Source organism: Agrilus planipennis, unplaced genomic scaffold (assembly GCF_000699045.2).
Source record: "Agrilus planipennis isolate EAB-ADULT unplaced genomic scaffold, Apla_2.0 scaffold52, whole genome shotgun sequence".
Lineage (NCBI taxonomy): Eukaryota > Metazoa > Arthropoda > Insecta > Coleoptera > Buprestidae > Agrilus > Agrilus planipennis.
In genome coordinates, this window is record NW_020438883.1 from 1,156,173 (window position 1) to 1,176,182 (window position 20,010).

At 38.6% G+C, this 20,010-nt stretch overlaps 1 protein-coding gene across 2 annotated transcripts in view; it reads left to right on the forward strand.

Annotated features, from left to right (window-relative positions):
• Positions 1-20,010, forward strand: part of LOC108734667 (titin-like) — a 285,054-nt gene that overhangs the window by 73,070 nt on the left and 191,974 nt on the right. For both annotated transcript variants that reach the window (XR_003232563.1, XM_018466310.2), the window contains exons 3-4: positions 17,131-17,336; positions 18,213-18,348. Coding sequence is in view for 1 of the 2 variants with exons in the window: in XM_018466310.2 (XP_018321812.2) it covers positions 17,131-17,336; positions 18,213-18,348 (342 nt within the window). In the remaining variant the exon portion in view is untranslated. The remainder of the gene's footprint in view (positions 1-17,130; positions 17,337-18,212; positions 18,349-20,010) is intronic.

The window sequence follows — 20,010 nt, forward strand, 5'->3', positions numbered from 1 at the left end:
TGAGAAAACTTATAGTGATAGAGAAAGACATTTTGAGTGTAAATCGTGATATCACGTGTGGTTTTTTTTCTTCTGAAAATACTGTAGCAAATAAAGAACAATCCGGGATCGGTCTTCTATTCAGGAACCGACGACGACGCTTGGATCGGGACGCGAGGAGATAAATTATTATAATACGACGTCTGGTCGTACGCGGTCAGGTTTAGGCCCCCTATAAAAAGCACTAATATTGGTGCTTCGATAGAGATATCGATTCGATCAGGATAGAACCCTCTTCATTTTCGTAATGCACCAATACTATCTATTTTATGCTCTGCGATGCTGTTTTTGGTCGAAGTTGAAAGGAAGTCCTTACTAATTCGTTTATAAACAGGAAAAGTGAGCAATACAGATCCCCAGGAATCCTGAGAAAACTTATAGTGATAGAGAAAGACATTTTGAGTGTAAATCGTGATATCACGTGTGGTTTTTTTTCTTCTGAAAATACTGTAGCAAATAAAGAACAATCCGGGATCGGTCTTCTATTCAGGAACCGACGACGACGCTTGGATCGGGACGCGAGGAGATAAATTATTATAATACGACGTCTGGTCGTACGCGGTCAGGTTTAGGCCCCCTATAAAAAGCACTAATATTGGTGCTTCGATAGAGATATCGATTCGATCAGGATAGAACCCTCTTCATTTTCGTAATGCACCAATACTATCTATTTTATGCTCTGCGATGCTGTTTTTGGTCGAAGTTGAAAGGAAGTCCTTACTAATTCGTTTATAAACAGGAAAAGTGAGCAATACAGATCCCCAGGAATCCTGAGAAAACTTATAGTGATAGAGAAAGACATTTTGAGTGTAAATCGTGATATCACGTGTGGTTTTTTTTCTTCTGAAAATACTGTAGCAAATAAAGAACAATCCGGGATCGGTCTTCTATTCAGGAACCGACGACGACGCTTGGATCGGGACGCGAGGAGATAAATTATTATAATACGACGTCTGGTCGTACGCGGTCAGGTTTAGGCCCCCTATAAAAAGCACTAATATTGGTGCTTCGATAGAGATATCGATTCGATCAGGATAGAACCCTCTTCATTTTCGTAATGCACCAATACTATCTATTTTATGCTCTGCGATGGTGTTTGTGATTGAAGTTGAAAGGAAGTCCTTAGTAATTCGTTTATAAACAGGAGAAGTGAGCAATACAGATCCCCAGGAAACCTTAGAAAACTTATCGTGATAGAGAAAGATACAAAATGAGTGTAAATCGTGATATCACGTGTCGTTTTTTTTTTCTGGAAATACTGTAGCAAATAAAGAAGAATCCGGGATCGGTCTTCTATTCAGGAGCCGACGACGACGCTTGGATCGGGACGCGAGGAGATAAATTAATATAATACGACGTCTGGTCGTACGCGGCCAGGTTTAGGCCCCCTATAAAAAGCACAATAAAAACTTATTTATCTCGATAGGCGTGCGTGCAAACGTCGCTTCCGCTCTCGCTCGGATTACTTCGCTTCTTCCTCTCTTAACTGGATTTATGGCGCGACGGGCCTCTCCTTTTGCTGACATATTCACATTACTCAAAATAATATCCACCCAGATTACCCGAACGGCGGCATCTGCGGCACACACATACGCACGTAGTCGGTAATACACGCAGACACATATTCGAACTGGGCCTCTGCGTCATACGGCATCCGAATGCGAAATGGCGTCTTCATCAATNATCCAGTCTCTGAACGAGAGACTCGAATCTCTCAATAAGTGGTGTTTCGATAGACATGGTTAAAATTTTCAAAGTTCAACATCTTTCAGAGATCCTAGTCTTTCTACGAGAGACTCGAGTCTCTCAATTTTTCACTTTTATTCATTCAGTCTCTCTGTGAGAGACTCGAATCTCTGAATTAACAATTTTATCGTTCGAGTCTCTCATACAAAGACTGTGAGAGATCCATAAAAACACCTAGGCAATAACTGAGTGACTGTAGAAGACTGCGAGAGACGCTCTCGGAGACGCTGAAAGATTCTAAGAGACTGAAAATTTTTGTCTAGCGTAATCTTGGCCTGACTTGCCTCTAAGATGTCTCTGACTAGACCTTCATGCCTGAGAAGGTGTCCTACTAACCTTCATTTGTAACCTTCTTTATCCACGGTATCCTCATCATTCGCCTGAAACACCGCATTTCGAACGCTTCTAATCTTTTCTTTTCTGCAGCGCCCACCTTCCATATTTCGCACCCGTACAGCGCCGCGCTGCAAACATACACCTTCAACAACCTCAGATACAGTATAGACTGTAATTCTTGCTATATTTCTATGTATCTACAAATATTCGCAACATTAGCAAAACAGGAATATATTTGCATAGATGCATAATGTCAACGTAGACTGTTGGCGTAGTAGGAAAATGTATTATACATGTACTTATGTATGTATGTATGCATTTAGGTGTATGTTATGGAAGTTGTTTGTAGTCTCGTCACGAGTGCAACGCAGCGTTAAAAGAGCATTTAGAGTGATTAATGCCATCATCGCAATTACTTATTACGAGATGCACGCCCTTAGTTTTATAAAACACCTCCCAATTCATCTTGTCGGATGAATAATTGTTCGAAGCTGACTCCTTCGCACACATTAATTTTTAAAGTAACGGCTTATCTTTTAACGATGCGGGTTGTTGCACGCTTAAAAGCTTTTCATACACACCCATACATGTGTGTTTTACACCTCGAAACAAAAAATCAAATACTTCACAAATCCATCTTGCATTTATCAATCGCAAGATGAAATGTCTCAAGAGAGTAATTATTTTGTATAATTCAGCAGAAACTTTTTAAAAGTGTTCATCATCTTCAACCCTAGGACTGATTGGACACGCACATCCAGTTCTTTATCTTGAGCCAATCTTCTTATTTATCGGAACCTAGAGCAACATACATGTTTGCGAGTAGAACATTTAGTCAAGGTCTACCACCTCTGTCTCCCATCACTCCTGTTTCTGCGTCTAATATGTCTCTGATGTCTACCAATCTATCTCCTCACCTATTTCATATTGACTTCCATAACGCTCTTTGTGCTCCTCAAATAACTCCATTTGATGCAGTTATTGAAAACTTCAGTAATTGGTAAATATTCAATCCTGAGGACCGTTTATTTTTCAAAACCGTGACATTTCCCCTTTGCTGGGACTTTATCTCTGCTCCCTGAGTCATGTGAATACCTCGCCGTGATAAGAATTATATACTTAGACCACACTAGAATGTCGTTTACAAAAGGAAATGAAGATAATTTAAAATTTTTATGTATTAACATTAGAATTCTTAGGGATTTTGGGTGGGAGGTTTATATGTTGATGTATTGCTCTTTTATTACCTAACGCGCCAGTATTTCATTGAAATTTTCTTCCAGCAAAATTTTTTAAATTATTCTTTTTTATTTATACTTTAAAAAATGGCATGCGGCTGCGTCTCTTCCGGGTATTCTGGACATCGGTCGCAATTCTTAACTAATATTGGTGCTTCTTTTCTCTATCGATTCGATCAGGATAGAACCCTCTTCATTTTCGTAATGCACCAATACTATCTATTTTATGCTCTGCGATGCTGTTTGTGGTCGAAGTTGAAAGGAAGTCCTTACTAATTCGTTTATAAATAGGAAAAGTGAGCAATACAGATCCCCAGGAAACCTTAGAAAACTTATCGTGATAGAGAAAGATACAAAATGAGTGTAAATCGTGATATCACGTGTCGTTTTTTTTCTTCTGGAAATACTGTAGCAAATAAAGAACAATCCGGGATCGGTCTTCTATTCAGGAACCGACGACGACGCTTGGATCGGGACGCGAGGAGATAAATTATTATAATACGACGTCTGGTCGTACGCGGTCAGGTTTAGGCCCCCTATAAAAAGCACTAATATTGGTGCTTCGATAGAGATATCGATTCGATCAGGATAGAACCCTCTTCATTTTCGTAATGCACCAATACTATCTATTTTATGCTCTGCGATGCTGTTTTTGGTCGAAGTTGAAAGGAAGTCCTTACTAATTCGTTTATAAACAGGAAAAGTGAGCAATATAGATCCCCAGGAATCCTGAGAAAACTTATAGTGATAGAGAAAGACATTTTGAGTGTAAATCGTGATATCACGTGTGGTTTTTTTTCTTCTGAAAATACTGTAGCAAATAAAGAACAATCCGGGATCGGTCTTCTATTCAGGAACCGACGACGACGCTTGGATCGGGACGCGAGGAGATAAATTATTATAATACGACGTCTGGTCGTACGCGGTCAGGTTTAGGCCCCCTATAAAAAGCACTAATATTGGTGCTTCGATAGAGATATCGATTCGATCAGGATAGAACCCTCTTCATTTTCGTAATGCACCAATACTATCTATTTTATGCTCTGCGATGCTGTTTTTGGTCGAAGTTGAAAGGAAGTCCTTACTAATTCGTTTATAAACAGGAAAAGTGAGCAATACAGATCCCCAGGAATCCTGAGAAAACTTATAGTGATAGAGAAAGACATTTTGAGTGTAAATCGTGATATCACGTGTGGTTTTTTTTCTTCTGAAAATACTGTAGCAAATAAAGAACAATCCGGGATCGGTCTTCTATTCAGGAACCGACGACGACGCTTGGATCGGGACGCGAGGAGATAAATTATTATAATACGACGTCTGGTCGTACGCGGTCAGGTTTAGGCCCCCTATAAAAAGCACTAATATTGGTGCTTCGATAGAGATATCGATTCGATCAGGATAGAACCCTCTTCATTTTCGTAATGCACCAATACTATCTATTTTATGCTCTGCGATGCTGTTTTTGGTCGAAGTTGAAAGGAAGTCCTTACTAATTCGTTTATAAACAGGAAAAGTGAGCAATACAGATCCCCAGGAATCCTGAGAAAACTTATAGTGATAGAGAAAGACATTTTGAGTGTAAATCGTGATATCACGTGTGGTTTTTTTTCTTCTGAAAATACTGTAGCAAATAAAGAACAATCCGGGATCGGTCTTCTATTCAGGAACCGACGACGACGCTTGGATCGGGACGCGAGGAGATAAATTATTATAATACGACGTCTGGTCGTACGCGGTCAGGTTTAGGCCCCCTATAAAAAGCACTAATATTGGTGCTTCGATAGAGATATCGATTCGATCAGGATAGAACCCTCTTCATTTTCGTAATGCACCAATACTATCTATTTTATGCTCTGCGATGCTGTTTTTGGTCGAAGTTGAAAGGAAGTCCTTACTAATTCGTTTATAAACAGGAAAAGTGAGCAATACAGATCCCCAGGAATCCTGAGAAAACTTATAGTGATAGAGAAAGACATTTTGAGTGTAAATCGTGATATCACGTGTGGTTTTTTTTCTTCTGAAAATACTGTAGCAAATAAAGAACAATCCGGGATCGGTCTTCTATTCAGGAACCGACGACGACGCTTGGATCGGGACGCGAGGAGATAAATTATTATAATACGACGTCTGGTCGTACGCGGTCAGGTTTAGGCCCCCTATAAAAAGCACTAATATTGGTGCTTCGATAGAGATATCGATTCGATCAGGATAGAACCCTCTTCATTTTCGTAATGCACCAATACTATCTATTTTATGCTCTGCGATGCTGTTTTTGGTCGAAGTTGAAAGGAAGTCCTTACTAATTCGTTTATAAACAGGAAAAGTGAGCAATACAGATCCCCAGGAATCCTGAGAAAACTTATAGTGATAGAGAAAGACATTTTGAGTGTAAATCGTGATATCACGTGTGGTTTTTTTTCTTCTGAAAATACTGTAGCAAATAAAGAACAATCCGGGATCGGTCTTCTATTCAGGAACCGACGACGACGCTTGGATCGGGACGCGAGGAGATAAATTATTATAATACGACGTCTGGTCGTACGCGGTCAGGTTTAGGCCCCCTATAAAAAGCACTAATATTGGTGCTTCGATAGAGATATCGATTCGATCAGGATAGAACCCTCTTCATTTTCGTAATGCACCAATACTATCTATTTTATGCTCTGCGATGCTGTTTTTGGTCGAAGTTGAAAGGAAGTCCTTACTAATTCGTTTATAAACAGGAAAAGTGAGCAATACAGATCCCCAGGAATCCTGAGAAAACTTATAGTGATAGAGAAAGACATTTTGAGTGTAAATCGTGATATCACGTGTGGTTTTTTTTCTTCTGAAAATACTGTAGCAAATAAAGAACAATCCGGGATCGGTCTTCTATTCAGGAACCGACGACGACGCTTGGATCGGGACGCGAGGAGATAAATTATTATAATACGACGTCTGGTCGTACGCGGTCAGGTTTAGGCCCCCTATAAAAAGCACTAATATTGGTGCTTCGATAGAGATATCGATTCGATCAGGATAGAACCCTCTTCATTTTCGTAATGCACCAATACTATCTATTTTATGCTCTGCGATGCTGTTTTTGGTCGAAGTTGAAAGGAAGTCCTTACTAATTCGTTTATAAACAGGAAAAGTGAGCAATACAGATCCCCAGGAATCCTGAGAAAACTTATAGTGATAGAGAAAGACATTTTGAGTGTAAATCGTGATATCACGTGTGGTTTTTTTTCTTCTGAAAATACTGTAGCAAATAAAGAACAATCCGGGATCGGTCTTCTATTCAGGAACCGACGACGACGCTTGGATCGGGACGCGAGGAGATAAATTATTATAATACGACGTCTGGTCGTACGCGGTCAGGTTTAGGCCCCCTATAAAAAGCACTAATATTGGTGCTTCGATAGAGATATCGATTCGATCAGGATAGAACCCTCTTCATTTTCGTAATGCACCAATACTATCTATTTTATGCTCTGCGATGCTGTTTTTGGTCGAAGTTGAAAGGAAGTCCTTACTAATTCGTTTATAAACAGGAAAAGTGAGCAATACAGATCCCCAGGAATCCTGAGAAAACTTATAGTGATAGAGAAAGACATTTTGAGTGTAAATCGTGATATCACGTGTGGTTTTTTTTCTTCTGAAAATACTGTAGCAAATAAAGAACAATCCGGGATCGGTCTTCTATTCAGGAACCGACGACGACGCTTGGATCGGGACGCGAGGAGATAAATTATTATAATACGACGTCTGGTCGTACGCGGTCAGGTTTAGGCCCCCTATAAAAAGCACAATAAAAACTTATTTATCTCGATAGGCGTGCGTGCAAACGTCGCTTCCGCTCTCGCTCGGATTACTTCGCTTCTTCCTCTCTTAACTGGATTTATGGCGCGACGGGCCTCTCCTTTTGCTGACATATTCACATTACTCAAAATAATATCCACCCAGATTACCCGAACGGCGGCATCTGCGGCACACACATACGCACGTAGTCGGTAATACACGCAGACACATATTCGAACTGGGCCTCTGCGTCATACGGCATCCGAATGCGAAATGGCGTCTTCATCAATCCTTGGAGATTCCTCGAACAGAAGTGGAAAACTTGTCGTGTCGGTTTTATTATGCGTGACAGACCCTTAATTCTCGAAAATAAGGAACAGCAGAATTTGATAATTCCTGCCAACTACCCCCATACAATCTGCCAACATTTAGGTACACCGTACCAATCGTGTAGGGATTGAAAAGTCTACATAGTTTCAAAGACCGGAAACAGTAGACGGCTCAAGCTGGAAGTTCTGGGACTTCAAAGTAAGATTAATGTAGAATATATTTTCGATGAAAGATATCAGTACATAATTCCTTTTCGGTATCTAGGAAGTCAGATAAGTCAGGACCGAAGGAGGAGTATGGATATGAAGCAGATGATAGCGCAGGGTCCAGTTCAATAAAAAGAAATAACTTCTATGATCGCTAGCGGTTAAATTGGAAATTCGAAAAAGATTGTTAAAGGTGCAGGTATGTTTGGAGCGCGGCGCTGACCGTGTGGGAAACTTGCGAATGATGAGAATACCGTGGATAGAGAAGCTTAGAAATGAAGAGGTTTTAGAAAGTAGAGGAAAAGAGAGGACTCTATGGAAGTCAATAAGGAATAGGCGAGATAGGTTGGTAGGACACCTTCTCGGGCATGAAGGTCTGGAGGCAGAAACAGGAGTTACGAGGAGTAGAGGTATACCTAGATTAGATTGGTGGCAAATAGTTAAGGATGTAGGTTGTTCTAGTTTTGGGGAAATGCGATGAGATTAGCTCAGGATAGGAAAGAGTGGAGATGCGTGTCCAACCAATCTTAGGACTGACGACCTTATGATGATGATGAATAACTGATAATAAATCACTAGTTTACGAAAATCAAGGTATATTAAGCATAGATAAAACCTTCAAGAGACGGCGTTAATGTCAGTGACAGGGCGAAGGAGCAGCTCTAATAAAACATATGATGACGTTTCAAAAGCCTCAGGACTTTTACGAATGTAAATTTGGCTAGATTCCCTGGGAAGAAGAGACGTTGTATAGAACACGATAAATAGAACTATAGTCGACCAAATTAATGTTAAAAATCAGGGATGTGGGATGTTCTTCTCATATGGAAAGAGTGGAGATGCGTGTCCAAGCAGTCTTAGGACTGTCAACCCTATGATGGTGTCATGTTTCTTTGTACATTCTGCTAGCGCAGATTTGCAATGTCCGATCTATATTTGTAGAATTGCAATATACACATGCATAATATATTTATGTCTGCATATGTCATTGTCCTTGTTGAATTCTGCACGAATCGAACTTTTGAAATAAAACCAAGGCTGACGTTCAATTAATTATTTCTATTAATGAGAGGAACAAATTTCATTAGTTGCTTGAATATTGTAGACCAGGAATTCAATTTCAATTTATTCTATGCCTGTTGCACCGTACCTAACAAATTTGTTTAACCAACTAAACCATATTTTATTTTTATTTTGTAGATTACCAACAGAATTTTTAATATTTTGTAATTTAAATGCCAATAAAAAAGCCTTGCGACTTTTACAAATTAATGATCGAACAGTGGAATCCGCTTTCTATAGAAACTATTTGGTTTATTTGTAATTTCGTTGTCTACAAATGTTTACAATAACACAACTATAATTAAAATCAATGAGAAATGCTTTACATCCAGAGCATTAGTTGCTAGATATGGCCATATAGATGGCTGATAACTAACTGTATCTACTTGTCCAGCTGAATGGACAATGAACCGAGCGGCATGGCCTCTAGAGGTTTAGTCCATTGCTTAGCATTAGGGAGGACGCCGGTTCTATTCCAAATCCATCTGCCTTCGTCCAAGTTTTTCTGTGGTTTCCTTGGATCTCTTAGGCAAATGCTGGGGCAGTAATATTCCACAGATAATCTTTCATTCTCTTCTGTCTTCATTTCGTCCGCCTCATCTTTCTCACCCGAACCACCGTCCACCCATTCCCACGATTCCTGAGGCTGGTGGGAATGAAACACCTAAAAGTTTTTTTTCTGGACAATGAAGCTTTTGTTCCCACGCAAACTAAATTAATACTTATGACACAAGTTCTTGGGCAGTAATTTGTCAACTTATTTGATCTCATCGGCAATAATCAGTCTATATAAATCACTACATCAATAAAATTGAAGTAGCTCCTTGAAGTATTTAACAACACAAGAACAACAAAGGTGATAGCTTGATTAAGGCTTCCACGGACATTGTGATTAATAGAGATTGTAAAATATGTAGGTAGCTGGTAAAAGTGGTCTTTGTCATCAGCACAGACAAATTTTGTTTGCGGGAGGTCAATGGTGGACGAATATTACCATAAACGTTAAATTTCCTTCTCGTTCGTCAGGTCACGAACGGTTTGAATGCATAAAGGATCTGGCAATGAGTTTCCGAATTCTAGTCGAATGCAGTGACTTTTTTCGGTCCTTTTTCCGATAGAATCCGAAGTCGTTATTATGAATTTATTCAGCAAGCGGTATCTTCAATTTTCACGAAGTGGTTAGTAGTCCCAGGCGTGTGATTTTAGTTCTACTATATCGGCGTTATCGTCGTTCTAGTGGTGTCTATGTGATGCTCCCGGAATCCATACAACATACGACCACATATACATATTTGTAACTCCATGTGTGTGTGTGTGTGTGGGTGTGTGTGTACGTATACGTGTCCGTGTATGTGTATTTTGGAGAGGCGACAACGGTGCCTAATTCCATTAAACTATACGACGATTGGCCGTCGCTCTGTGTTTATACGGCTCGATGTTAATTAAACTGACTCGTTTTTGGTGTCGGCTTGTGTGAGGATTCAAGGGCTGAACCATGGGGATTTTGCGAAGCCAATTGAGATTTTGACACGTCACGCTCGTCGCGTCGCATCGCGTTGCGTCGGACACCGGGACTTCGGTCGGTCGTTTCACGCCACAACCAGAATCGCCATTGTGTGCTCGTTTGTGTTTTTCTAAAATTGCTTATTGTATGCCGACGAATCCAATTTATTTCCAGAACTCGGACTCATTAGTCATCGAATTGTTCCTACTGTTAATCGATCTCTAAGGGCGATTGTATTAGAATAAATTAATTAGAAATTCGGTAGGTAGGTACTTAAAATCATCTTGGACATTTGCTGCGATTGTTCTTCCTTCTTGAAATTTATATTTTAATAGAGTGTTGTCAAAATATTGTTCTCTACTTCTCTATACTAGCAGGAACCCGTCCAAATTTGAGCGGAATCATATTTGGTGACGCACAGCAATTGAAACCATTCCCACTATAACCTAACGTAACATTTTTCAGATTTTAAAGTGTGTACTTTAATGGAAGTACTTGTGTATTTAACCACTTATGCATGTTAAAAAAATATTAAAAGTTTACATCATGCCCGTGTCTAGTCTTCCTGGCACGGGAGTATAAAGTACCTACGTAGGGACGCGTAACGTACCCACGACGCGATCTGTAAAACCGTCACCAAGTTAAGCTCGGTGGTCCACTGCGCAGTAACGCTGCGCGCGTCCAATTGTCGTGTAGGCATGGGGATTTTGTTAACTTTTTAATATTTGACAACTGACAATACTGAAATTGATGCGTAGTCGCCTATTGCGCAACGGACTGTTTCGTTTTCTTTCCTTTAATAGTTGTGGTACTCTTTAGGCTTCATATTCGCTTATCATATGTTTTTAGAATGTATCCACCCAATGATACACCTGAATGTCTACATTAGACCCTCCCCTTTTCTCCAATTGTTATCTGCTACCTCGAATACGTTATAAAAGGTGAACATCCTGCAAATAAAAAGTAGGCCTCGATAACCCTTAAACGTTTCAGTTATCAGATCCAAAATGTGGAACTTTCGGCTATTCTGGTTCTTTAAATTATCATAAAGTCGGATAAAATATCCACGACTAACTGAGAGATTGATAAACACACAGACGCTAGAATATTATTATATTCAGTGATGTAATGAATCTTTTATTTAAAATTTTCAACTTTCCCGAATTTCGTTACCACTTGCTAATAAGCGTAATTTCCCAGAAATTTCAGTAAACTGTTAACGCGAACCAATATCAAAAGGATCGTTTTGAAAGATGATAAAGTTATGCTATTATTAAAAGCCATAAATTTCGTAGCGACATTTATAGCAATAAACTTTGTTCCCCTATAAATTATTCTTGTATTCATTTGAAAAGGTTAATACAGTTTGAAGGACCAATCTGCGGATTTTCCCTCACCTAATAGCTGCCACCAAAATTGTATGTATATAAACAAGTAAAAGTTTGTTCATTTGTTGGAATTTTCTGGGAATTGTTTATTACATTGTAAATATACTTTAAGACCGTGAGACATACATGAGGGGTAGTTCACAGGACTAAAACTCCTCCCTCGGAATACATTCAGTAAGCCAAATTAAGTAAAATCGTACAAATCATATTTCAGTTACCTAGTCAGAATTTAGATACGCTTCAAAGCATTTACCAGAATTTTGTGTCATATATAGGGATAGATATATAAGGGCAAAAGATTAGTATGCTTAGATTTGCAGATGATATAGTAGTATTAGCATCTAGTAAGAAGAAATTAGAGGTAGCTTTAAATTAGATGGAAGTGCTATTGAAAAAACAGTATTATATGAAAATAAAATAAAAATACTGGTATGCAAGGAAAATAATAGTAAGGAAAGAGCGAATATAAAAATAGGAGACGAAAGAAAACGAAAATAAATGGCTGATTTTCGGTAGGGATAGAGATTAAAACAGAGATGGCGCAGGTCGAGTCGTCTTTAATAAAAAGAAGTCACTTTTATGCTCGCGAACGGTTAATTTAGAAATTCGAAAAAGGTGTATTTTTGGAACGCGGCGCTGTACGGGTGCGAAACATGGACAGTGGGTGCGACGGAAAAGGTTAAAAGCGTTCGAAATGTGGTGTTATAAGCGAATGTTGAAGATACCGTGGATAGAGAAGAATAAAGATGAATAGGAGAAGAAAGGATTCTGTGGAAGAAATACGGAAAATACTATAGGTTGGAAGGACACCTTCTCAGGCATGAAGGACTAGTGAGAGTGAAGCAGAAACAGGAGTTAAGAGAAGTAGAGGAAGACCTAGATTAGATTACTGCTCGCAAATAGTTAAAGATGTGGTATGTTCTAGTTTTAGGGAAATGCGAAGATTAGCTTAGTATAGGAAACTAGTCTTAGGACTAACGACCTTATGATGATTATGATCTTATTTCCGGGATCTGGACACTATTACTGGTACCCATACCAAGCATCCGGATTCACTTTACCAGTATCCAAAACAAACTCAAACCGTTTATTAAAAAACAAAGTAACTTTTAATAAGTATTTGTATAAATTTCTTCTTAACCCAAAGTTTTGCATGTATATATGTATATATGTATGAATGTATGTATGCGTATTAGAAGTACCTACCAGGCTTAAGGGAATAATTTTTTTTTTTTCGAGAAGAAGGCGATGAATGGAACGTTCCAATTCCTGTGAAAAGGCAAATTACCGAATCTCCGAATTCAAGTTGAGCATTATGTACGTTCCGTTGGATATATTTCAGTGCGAGAGGGTTGTCCGTCGGTCTCATCATCAAAAATTCTCTCTGTGAGAGTGCATATTTATTCGCGGGGATTTGGTCGGCAAAGAGCGTCGTGGCGGCGGCCTTTTCGATTCAGATCGTGATCCCGGATATTCTGGACGCGCACAAAATCCAGAGGTTTGCCGGAATAAATGAACCCGCGTTCTGCCTCTGTATCGCGGTCCTTTTTATTTCCTGCACTCACTCGCAACTGCCACGAGCGTTATCACCGTCGACGGCACCAGTAACATCGCGTCCCTTTTACTTCTCCCTTCTCACGTCCTCGGTGTAGCCAGAAGCGTCGATTTCGATCGCTTTTGACTGAGCCGATAAATAGAGGACGAAGCTTTTAATAAAATGAAAACGGGATTTGATGTTGCTATTCTTATTGACGCACCGATACATTATTTTCCATTTTGGACCAAAGACTTTAAGACTTCTCCCTAATTGAAGCGTAACGTGTTCCTTTTAAAATGGTTTTCCATAATGAATATTTCTATTGCATTAACAACCCAATTATCTGATAGATCATTAATTTATAGTCGGCAATTCATCGAAATCACCAAACGTAGATTGGGATTTCGATCTTATTAGTTCTCATCAGCACATCATAGGTACAAGGACGGGCTGAAAAGTTAGTAGGTTGACCATATATGGCTCTACTAGTATCAAATCCGTGTGGTTTTTACGTATATAAATTTGACAGCTGTTGCACTATTAGTATCTGAGTTATAGCATTTTTAGTGAAAGAACTTTTGTTGTTTGAAAAAGAAAGTGCTGTTTCATCAAGACAATGCACCGTGTCATAAATCAATGAAATCGATGGCAAAATTCCATGAATTGGACTTCCGCATCCACCGTACTCTCCAGATCTGGCCCATAGCGACTTTTTTCTGTTCTCAGACCTCAAGAGGATGCTCGCTGGACAGAAATTTCGCGCCGATGAACTTTCACCATTTGGTTTACGCCAAACAGGGGCTGCTTTCTATGTAGAGTTGTCGTAAAGTAACTACTTTGGTAAAGCTATCGAATTGTACTCATATATGACAGTAAGCGCTCGTTAACTTGATTTATGACTGCCTACAAAAACGCCGGCATTTTAGGTAAGGTCAAAGGTGATTGATATATTCAAATCTGGTCTTATCGTGTGAGTCTAAAACTATACGAGTCAAATTAGAAGACGTAAGAACTGCAAACATGTTACTACAAAAAATGTTCTTAGATTTTGACCGGGGAATTTGTTCCTTTTTGTTTTTTGCTTGCACTTCAAGCCTTAAATGGAACGCCTCAGAGCGAGGTAACGCCGCATGAGTCATGTTTTTTCGTGCGTGCAGCCGGCTCCATCGAATTATAAGACGTTGTCACATCAAAAATATTCCTCAAATTCAAGTCTCTGTCCTAATATTAATCCATACCGATTTACATTGAATTTTCAGCATTAAACAATCAATTAGTTATTCCGACCAAGTGATTNGCTCGTTCCGCGCTCTCGCTTGCACTTCAAGCCTTAAATGGAACGCCTCAGAGCGAGGTAACGCCGCATGAGTCATGTTTTTTCGTGCGTGCAGCTGGCTCCATCGAATTATAAGACGTTGTCACGTCAAAAATTGCTTTTCGCCATTCATATTCCAAAAGGTGTCACTTTAAATTATCAAGATCACAAAAGTTTGTCCTATTTTCTAGACTAGAAAAATTTATATGCTTTCTTCTTTGGCATTATGAATACATAATGTTTCGAGTGGGTGTATGGCGTACTTTGTTGTACGATTGTTCCACCAAGTTAATAACAAAGTTGGGCCTCTCTGTAGTTTTGTAATTGGGCATCGGTTAGTGGACGGACAAAGCCGCAACGATAAATTGTAGGGGATTATTCGGCAATGGCTCGGGGCTGCTTCTATAGTTTCCAACGGCCGGCTGCGGATGGGCCGAAAAGTTTGTTGCTGCTGCTTTAGTTTATCGAGCAAATCAAAAGACCCACTCATTCGAATAATTTATTTGCATTACCTAAATGTGAAAATGCATCCGTAAACTTCGCAGCAACGAACGAATGCGGGCGCTAATGAAAATACTATTTTGCCTGTGTTCTAAACTTTCTTAATAAAACGTTTTTCCATTTGAATTTCGAATGCAGTGTTCTCGCGTTAACTCTGCCATTTCTATTCTATTCCAAATGCCCAACACAAATGTATACATTAACTTTACTTGATACTATGGCATACAGTAATGGCGAGAGTTAGGAACCAAGCATAAGGATATCCGATTACATGCAATCATCATCTATTACAAAATGAAACGTGGTATAGATAAATTCGTACTAATTGTTTCAGCCATATATTTATGTAGATAATCCTAACTAATATAAATGCGAGTGTGTTTGTTTGTTACCACTTCACGCATTAACTAATAAATCGATCATCATGTAATTTTGTACATACATTGTCGAAGGTATAGAAAAGGACATAGGGTACCTTTTATCAAAAAAAAAAAATACTGTTCAAAAGAGATAAAAAAATTAATTTTATGTAGTCGTCGATGATATCTAAGAAATACCTAGTGCATTAACGGCAGCGAAGCCGCTGGTAAAACCTATCAATTATTAAAACAATAAATATATGAAGTAAAAAAAAAGGATGATGTTTAGTGTTTTGCTACTAGGCATATAAGAAATATTGATAGGTAGCGTAAATTTCTTTCAAAGGACTTTACAAAACGTTGCGAAACACTATGAAGTACTACATTTGGGATAAATATGTGCAAATGGCGATATGGGTAGAGGAATTTCGAAATACCCTGGGCTGCGAAATATGTCAGGACAGACCTTATTACAGTCATGTTGTACACCTCAAAAAAATTGACCCGACTGTTAATCACGTAAACGATGACGGCCGAACGGACAATGTTTTTAGTGAGAAGAAGGAGTCAATAGTAAGGTGGTATTTTCTGTGTCATTGCGTAACCCAAAGTTATGACCCATGAGATTCTAAACTACCTCTACTGTTAGTATTGCTCGGGTTCGCGTCGACTCATACTTCACGTGGACGATGACGAAGAAGGAGTCAATAGTAAGGTGGTATTTTCTGTGTCATTGCGTAACCCAAAGTTATGACCCATGAGATTCTAAACTACCTCTACTGTTAGTATAGCTCGGGTTCGCGTCGATTCATACTTCACGTCGTTATAATTTTATCCCTAAATGAAAATGTATTACCTTCACGGATTTGAATAGGTAGGTGCAATTGCAATATCCACCTTCTCGGTAACGTTTTCTCCTTTTAAAGTGAGCAGGAATGTCTAATACTTCATTGCATATCGCCCAAGCCCAGGTCGGTTTGTCTGGCGACAAAGATGCTTTTTATCTGAAACATATGCAAATTGAACATTAGATTTGCATCTTTTCTTTACTGCAGTGCCTGGAGAGCTGTGCCGGCTGAAGTAGTTATAAAGTCTCTAAAACAAGGTTCGTTAATATAAACAACTGTTGGGAATTTTCAAACTCGGTTTTCATAGAAAACAACATGAAAGGAAGCCTCAAAGGTTTATTTGCGCGAAAGAGTTTCGAATGACGTTCATTTTCTAACTTTTACAAAATTAAAGTCCTTTTGCTGTAATATCGTAACCCAAAAGGATTTTATACATTCCTGCAAGCGGCTTCCGAGTATAAATTTACTTCTAGTATATGTAAAGTCTGTCGATAGGTTGGTGAATTTGTTCAGAACCCTTTACATATAAATACATAATATACGCATCCAAATACTTAGTGACAGTGTATCACCATCTAGTGGTAGACACGTAAACCAATTAATAAAAACGTTCAAGTTGGTGGTCAAACATTTATCGAAGCTGACACACGCGGATCATGATTTCCTTCTTATATTTGACTAATATTTGGTTGGATAAACTGAAATACCTTTTTAAGACCTTGTCTGACGCTTGAAATACTTTAGTAGCAGCGATTACCCATTAGATGACGACGATAAAGAACATGAACGTCAAAAAAATATTTTTTGGAAGTGACATTCTTTGCAATTTACTAGGTACATTTTGTCAATTACATAGGTGTACCTATATATAAATACGTAGGCGTAGATAGACACGGAACGAAGACATCCGTTTTATAAAGGATATTCTCCTTCTTTTCCAGGCATTAAAGCGTTGAGCGAAGTGGATGTGATAGTGCCCCAAGCAGTCGCTGTTGGAGACACTGTCACCCTCCAATGCCACTACGATCTGGAAGGACAGCCCCTTTACACCCTCAAGTGGTACAAGGGAGCGAGAGAATTCTACCGATTCATCCCCAAGGAGCATCCCAATACACAGGTTTTCCCGTTTCCTGGAATTGACGTAGACGTAAGACGTTTAATTTCGATTTACCCTTAAGTAAATATTGAGGATGTTTATAACGGAAAATCGCTTGAATATCTACCGAGTGTGCAAATAGTAATTTACGCGAAATTATTTAGGTACAATATCTGATGAATTTACGTAATGAACACTGCATAAGATCGATCGCGCTTACTGATTTTATGTGGAAGTTGGTTAAGCTAACGTATTAAAATTTCATTTCATTTTTTGAAATCTAATTTTTGACTGTTAGTTTTCGCGGTCAGTATTAGTTGTTTATAAGTTTCTTTCAAGACTGATTCTCTTTAAACGTTTTGTCATTCTTCGCCAACGACATTTTTGTGGGTAACCTTATTGAGACATACATAGTTGGAACGATCAAACTTGGCAAAGTTCGTAATAAAATTTCTGTAAGAATCTTCTTTGTTTGCTAGTTGGGACTGTAGTCATTTGCTGCGTTTTGATCACGCCCTTGTTAAGTTACGAAATACTTCATGAGTAGCACACACAAAGTGAAAGGAGATAAACGAATAATAGTAAGCGGTGCAGCGCTTGGGGGTTGGTTAGGTATGCAAAAGATCATGGTTGGTTTTATAACTGCATTGTTGGACTTATATCTTTAACAAGCATCTTTGCTTTCATAAACTCCTGAGAATGTTGAACTTCCTTTAATGTTCGATGCTCGTACATGCTCCAATTCTTCTATTTCGATCTATGCCAATTTTGAACCTCCCAACTATACAGTTCCTAATTCTGGTCGCATCTCAGCCCTGGTTAAATCGCCAATGAAGATCTTCCCTAAATAAGTGTATCCACCACTAAAAACAAATTTTTTATTTTAACTGAATTTAATTTGATGTTTCTTGTATTTCTTTGTTTCAGTTGAACAAGTCGAATTTGCATGCCATCGTGTTACGTAACGTCCAACCTGAAATATCTGGAACATATAGATGCGAAGTTTCGACAGATGCTCCAAACTTTTATACCAACATGATGTCAGCTAGTATGTACGTATTAAGTAAGTACTTAGTTTATATTTATATTTGTTTGTTGTATTTGTTTTGCAACGGGGCGACCGGGATTTAATTCTCAGTTGATGCAAAGTCTTTTTTACTTCGTAAGGGATATGATACAATTTCAATAACTTACATATGCACAATTACAATATTTTACAATTGTTGATTTATACGATAAAACTAACGAAATATTTAAACTGCTTCTTTTTAATGTACTCTGAATAAGCTTGTAATTCAGGCTGTTTATATCACTGATCAGCTGGTCACTGAGTAACTAATTTAGATAGAGCGGCTTGACCTAGAGGTTCAGTTCATTGCTTTGCATTCGGGAGGACTCCGTCCGTCTGCCTTAGTCCAAGTTTTTCTGCGGTTTCCCCGGATCACTTAGACATGTGCTGGAGCAGTAATATTCCACAGATAATCTTTCATTCTTTTCTGTCTTCATTTCGTCCGTCTCATCTTTCTCACCCGAACCACCACCCACCCGTTCCCACGATTCCTAAAAGGAGACTGAAGAGGGCCTTCCGTCCTACCTTCCGAGATAGTTTGGAACCAGTATTAGAGGCTGATGGGAATGAAACATCCAAAGTTTTTTTTCTAACTAACTCAGGCTGTCATCCAGACGTCTACTTATTTTATCAACGGATTCTCCGGAATAATTTTCATTCTTCTCGAGAATTCTGGAACTCTTATTGTTAAGGCACGCAAATATGTCTCACTCAGGGCATGATTTATTACCCTCCTCGTATTTAGTACAAAGATCGCCGGTCATCGATCGGTCCCTGTCTGCGGCCGTACTCAATAGCCGCCGGAAGTCAATGTATTGATTATCACGTACATATTTGCACATTCTAACTATTAAAAATCGAGAATATAACGGGAAATTGAACTTGTTGTTGAACATGTTACAAAAGCTTTCACTTTAGCTACATACGTTCGTAACTTTTTTAACTTTAAAGGTGTTTTAGTTTAATTCTACCATAAACTAGTGCAAAAATAAACAAAGTATCAAGTAAAAAAGTTGATAGGTATAAGGTGATTTTGAAACGGAAATAATTGCTTCTTATTAAATAATTTTTTTGGTGAGTTCGTTGTGTATCACTTGGTTCTTTTTTTATCTTTTCAATATTTGCCTTCACTTCCCGCATTTAATTCCTGCGAACGTTATCTCCAATGAGAGAAGGAACTTTTCCGGAAATTTGTTCCCGCAACAAGTTGATTCTCATCTCGGTTACCGTCACGGCATCCATCTCAATTCAGTTTTTGCATCCTGCGTGCAAACAAGGGGCTAATTGACGCTTGCTTTTTGCCCACTGTGCGTAACTGGAACACCCTGCACACATTTTTCTTCTTTCCTTTCACTGGAACTTTTTCTTTAGGTATTTCAACATTCAACTACTAGAATGTGACTACTGTAGTAAGTGTAGTTTTAACACTTTTTAAATTTGTTAGTGAATTCTGCTTTTATTGAAAGAGTGGGTTTATAGTATGTAATGAGGACAACGTAACGAAAAAAGAATTTAATGATTTTATTCATTATCCACATTTTGTACATGTTTGATTGTGATCTTAATTTTTTATATTCGAGTAAGATCAATAAAATGCTCGTATTCTAAATATATTTTACTTTCTCTTCTTATCTATGTATTAGTGTCGGTAAAAGT